Raw genomic sequence first — 5458 nt, 5'->3', positions numbered from 1 at the left:
ATTTTCATGGATGTCTCCTGTGTGATGTATATAGAGACTTGCTTTATGATTGCATCTACCTTTGCCATTACATGGTCGTATGACGATTGCGCCATGATGAACAAACGCTCTAATGCAGGATACTGTTTTGATGCAAGTTTTACGTAATGCACATTTTAGATTGCACTAGGTTGGGTAGGTTATAATCACTGGAGGGTCTGGGGGGCAAAGCCACCTCCAGTTAGGTTTCAGCACTTTCAGTTAGGCTTCCTCTGCTCCTTCTGTTTTATGATGTACACTATATGATGAGAAGAGATAGACTGAGGTGGTTTGGGCATGTGGAGAGGATGGGGGATGATAATTGGGTGCTGAAAGTGATAAACATTAATAGGCTATTAGGGGTGGGGTTGCGATGGGTAAACCAAAAAAGACCTTGGATGAGGTCATTGTGTCCTCAGGGTTAATGGACTGAAGAGGGAGGCTGCCAGAGATTGAGCAGCATGGATAGCTGCCATTAGGTGACCAAGGCCGACGCATGCAAGCATGCTGGAGCCTTCAAAAACGATAACAAAACATGACTCTGTTTTGGTGTGGTGACGTCATGTCCTGTTGGCAAGTTCAGCAGTAAACACGTTATCAGGGGCATTAAGGCTGCTGTCAATAATATCACCAAGTAGGTATATTTCGTTTGTTCTCCAATATTTTTTGACTGAAAATCAAATGTTAATTGCCTGAAATGTCTCTAGTACAGTACTAAAATAATTTTCCTTGAGAAGGTAGGGTAGGTCTATAAGAAAACAGCTGGAATCCCTGCATCACTCTTATTTATATTTACCAAATAAAATAATCAAGTAAACAAATCTGTATGTAAAAACTCGTGTTAGAAAAATTTACCTCTAACTAAGCCCAACTTAAACGTTGGGTCTGGTTAGTACTTGGATGGGTGACCGCCTGGGAACACCAGATGCTGTTGGCATCCCTACGTGTCAAGTGGGGTTGGTGGAGGATTAGTGCCCCTCCCTGTAAAACAATTAACTCTATGCCATTGGCCACCCCGTCTGGGATACATGGCGTCTGGCAATGAATGGATGAATGAATGAACCTAGGGAGGATGGTTCATGTGCCAAATCAACCTATTACAATGGGATCCAGCTGCAAATTTTAAAGGTTTGCACAATGGGGAAACCAGATGTACAGTATAAATGTTCTCCTTCCAAGGCCACTCATATGGGCTGAACGGTTTAAGTTCACAAAGTCACTCTCTGAAAATATCAATGAATTAATAAACACTGACAAACTTTGGGATTTGTGAAGATGCGTGTAAGAACTGGTACGGTAACTTCTGTTAGCTACCATTATCTTCCTTTTTCCCTCCAGTCGGCGGTAATCCTTAATAAGACGTACGACCACCTCAGTAAGCTTTTATATAATGACATATTTCTGTTTCTACTGTATCATTACATGGCTTCCCTTGGATTTTGTTTAATATACCTGCTTTTTCCCTTCAAACTGATTGTTACCTATTTGTTCCTATGAATTGTCACAACCAAAGTACGTGCCTCATTTAAAGTATTTAAGCCTGATTCATGTTCTTTGTGAATACTATGCTGGCCAAGACCTATTACAACTAATGATAAGGCGACAATCAAACCATAATAGTTACCATCGCCAAATGCGACTCCCCTTCCCTTTCCCGCGATTGTCAACAAACAAATTCGACGCTCATGAACATGCCTAAATATATAAATATATATACATATATTTAGTTAAATGTGCCTAAATCTCTTTTTTCTTTTTTACTCGGTATATATATTTTGCGTATCAAATGCGTAAACGTAAAAGCTATGGATTTGAATTACTTGTATAACAGGAAAGCAAAAGTCAGTAAATTTTCAACTTTATTTCAGGAAACGATTGATGTAAAATTTCAAGGAATAATAATCAAATATCTGAATATTTTTAGGCAGATGCCTATCTTTCAGCAAGGCGGGAGGCGCGAATTCTTTGACTGGTCGGAAGGACAAATTCGGATGAGAGTGGAGAGGTCAATGTTCTGATTTAAACCATCCTGCACCACCCAGTCCCTTTGCAGCAGCTCCTGGGCCTGCTCTTCGTCCTCTGCCCACACCGAAACGTCAAAACCCATTTTAATGTGGCTACGATCGGGCAATGCCAACAGCATAGTTGCCCAAATGTCGTAGGCTGGGTTGTCCTGCAGAGGATACACACAAGGTGAATATTATACAATGGATACAAACAGTTGCTATGTATAACCTCTGATAAGTCAGTATGTATATATTTTACTTATCATGTAACTCTCTCTCTCTTTCTCTCTCTCTCTCTCTCTCTATGTTAATATTATCTCCATATCTTATCTCTACCATAAGCATAAAGTTGACAGTGATATTCTTAGTTACATGAAACGATATGACATGAACTTCCAGGATAAGAAAACAAATGAAAATTGTTTTTCTTGGTACTCCAGTTTCTGAATGTGAACTCAATGGACTTCTGGCTGAAACTGATCTTTTCCTGTGGAGTGGAATAAAAGGCTTTTTAACTCATCAGCTCCCATTATGTACTCCTCTCTCTCTCTCTCTCTCTCTCTCTCTCTCAAGTTGCTATTACTACTACTAGTGCTGCTGCTGCTGCTGTGCTGTTACACCTACAATAACAACAGCTGCTACTGTACTACTTCTGCTATTGTTACTACTACTATTGCTACTATTATTACTACTACTACTACTGCTACTACTCTTTATATTCCCTTATTTCACTGACACAGGTTTATTTATGAAAACCTGTTGTTGACCCAAGCTTCTGTATATAAAAAAGATAAACAGGATGCACTCACAACAAAATGGTAGGTAAGAGGTACTGTAAGGTTTCCAAAGACATATTTAGGGAATTCAAGGAGAGCATTGCCATTAATGAGGACCTCCACAAGCTTCAGGTTTTGGTCAAGGAGCGGAAGGTCAACGAGCATGTTCCAGTATAGGTGAAGGTAGCGTAGGGATGAGAGGCGCTCCAGGCTGTGGTACGGGATCTGACTGAGGTGGTTTAGGTGAAGGTCCAGTACTTCAAGATTCACCTGACATCACACATGGCAAAAAATAAATGCAGTAAATAATAAATAATAATAACAGTACAGTAATCACTTGCTTTACATGATGGGACAATAACCAGGCAAAACTATTTTGGAGAGGTTAGTAGAGTTCAGCGATAGAAAAGGAAAGTACAAACATAGGGCTGTATCAACAGTGTGTCCAGAGAAATAAACCCAACACCCATTTACTCATCAGTAAAGCCTTCAAAAATCTCACATGAAAAAAGTCCTGAGTATGATGAAGTTGCTCATGTAATGCTTATGGAGTAGACATTATTCCAGTGATTGCCTGGTTCAAAAAGGGGTGGAGCCATACACACACCCTCACCTTTATTTTACTAATCTATCTTTACCCATCATTAGAGTATTGGTTTGTCAGCTTTAAGGAAAATCATATTACAATTTGATTTATAGCTATACTTAGATGATGAGACAACAGCCAAAAGACAAACAGATTCAGTGCACTATACAATACAGCAAATAAAATGATTCTGTCTATAATTCTCATTAAAAGTGGGACAGAACATTGGTTATGGTAATAGGAAACAAAACCAACCAGGTTCTCAATGTGATAATTCTGTGCCTCAGTGAGACTGTTGTCCCCAAGGTAAAGATGTGTGAGGCTGGTGAGGTTCCACAGACCACTGGGAGGCTCCACCAGCTTGTTTTCTGACAGGTCCAGAAATTGCAGTGTAGGCAGCTCTGTGGGTGGAGCAGAATGATAATACAGCTCACTTGGTATTAATATTTGTCTGAGTATATTGCCAACAGGATAGGTAGACAGAGCCTATTTGTTTTATCTTAATCCTTTTGCAGCTTATTTCACAAAGCTTAGTGCTAGAAAAAGGCAATACTATGGCTCTACATCCTTTCCAAAGCACTTCCTTTTTACTAGAATGATATGCTAGTACTAATCTCTAAACTGAGCGTTCAAAATGAAAAAAAATGGCAATTCTTGGACAAGTTAATGTAAAAAGACAATTGTTTTCAGTACCTTCAAAGACCTGACCATTGATGGTAGCAATTTTGTTTTGCTTGATGGAGAGTGTACGCAGGTCACTCAGTCCAGGAAAACTTCCCTCACTCACAGTTTCTATCTCATTGTAGTCCAGGAACACCTAAAACCAAGTACAGTACTGTACAAACAACAGTTCATTTAGTTTTAATATTGTACAGGAAATATTGTCAAGAATTCACAGAAAACTATGCAGTATTTTAAAGGTACAGTACTAAGGTCATGAGTTGAGCAGGGAAATGGCCTAAGATCATGACATATGGAGACTGGCCATCTTGTGAAAAGGTCATCAGTAGATATTCTAGCATGGTCCATTGTCTTTCAATGCAACATAACATAACGTAATGCCAAATGGTGAAGAACAGGGCAACATGGAGGTGATTTGTTTGTGGTGACAAATTATGGTAACAAAGCATCAGGCAACAGATGGATAGATGGATGGATGTTGTAAATGTATTGTTACCTGAGTTACATCTGAGTGTATGGCCCAGCAGTCAATGGGGATGCTGGTGAGCCCGTGTTGGATGTACTGACAGTCCCAGCGCATCCCACCAGCACCGGGGAACAGTGGGTCAGCCTCGCGGTACTCACATGGGCACGCATCCTGTCCCAACACAACCTGCATACACACACACATATGTCATCGTTATCATCAACAACCCCATTCTGCCCCTCAAAAACAGGAGCAGAAGGGCCTGGGACTATGCTACTCAGTCTCAACATCTAAGGCAAATGTGACCAGCCTCATTTGCCTCTTTGTGGTATCTCGTGAGCACTAAACACCAACCACCCCTTGAAACCCATACAGGCTTCTGGGATGCAGTGCCTTAACCCACTATGTAACTTTTCTGCCTAGACAAATAAGGGACAGGCAGACAGAAGCACCCATTAACAATTAACACTCATGAGTTGGTATACTTTGTAATGTATTCCAGAATCATATACTGTACAACACTGGAGTTTTTGTGGAGAGAAGAAAGGCTAAAAACAGTAAATCCACTTGTACACAACTCAGCAGTAAAAACTCACTTGAATCACAGCAAAAACACCAATTATAATTAACATATTGGTCTTCATTTCTTGCATTTACAATATGCTATGATGAAGCTCTGTCACTGTGCTTGTTTATATCCAGTTAGTAAAGAAATATCTTGGTGTTTATGTGGATATGGCTGAAACTGTTAAGAGAAATACTTTGTGATGATTTGGGCACGCGGAGAGAATGGAGAATGAGACTGACTCGAGGAGTATATGTAAGTGGGGTGGAGGGGAGAGGAGGATGGACAGACCAAAGTCAAGATGGAGGGAAAGAGTGGAGAGATATCAGACAGGGGATGTACGTTGGAGGAAGGGAAATT

At 40.3% G+C, this 5458-nt stretch overlaps 1 protein-coding gene across 1 annotated transcript; it reads right to left on the bottom strand.

Moving 5' to 3' along the window:
* Positions 1-1957: 1957 nt before the first annotated feature.
* Positions 1958-5165, bottom strand: LOC145398789 (uncharacterized). The gene is made up of 6 exons (XM_080271598.1): positions 5130-5165; positions 4564-4719; positions 4080-4203; positions 3642-3787; positions 2834-3070; positions 1958-2191 (listed from the first exon to the last, which is right to left on the bottom strand). The coding sequence occupies exons 1-6, from the start codon at positions 5163-5165 to the stop codon at positions 1958-1960; spliced, it is 933 nt and encodes a 310-aa protein (XP_080127724.1).
* Positions 5166-5458: the final 293 nt, after the last annotated feature.

Source organism: Coenobita brevimanus, chromosome 46, assembly GCF_032717465.1.
Source record: "Coenobita brevimanus isolate Jiangsu-jjx chromosome 46, ASM3271746v2, whole genome shotgun sequence".
Taxonomy (NCBI): Eukaryota; Metazoa; Arthropoda; class Malacostraca; order Decapoda; family Coenobitidae; genus Coenobita; species Coenobita brevimanus.
The sequence above is the reverse complement of the archived record's forward strand: the minus strand, read 5'-3'. Positions and strand labels throughout refer to the sequence as shown.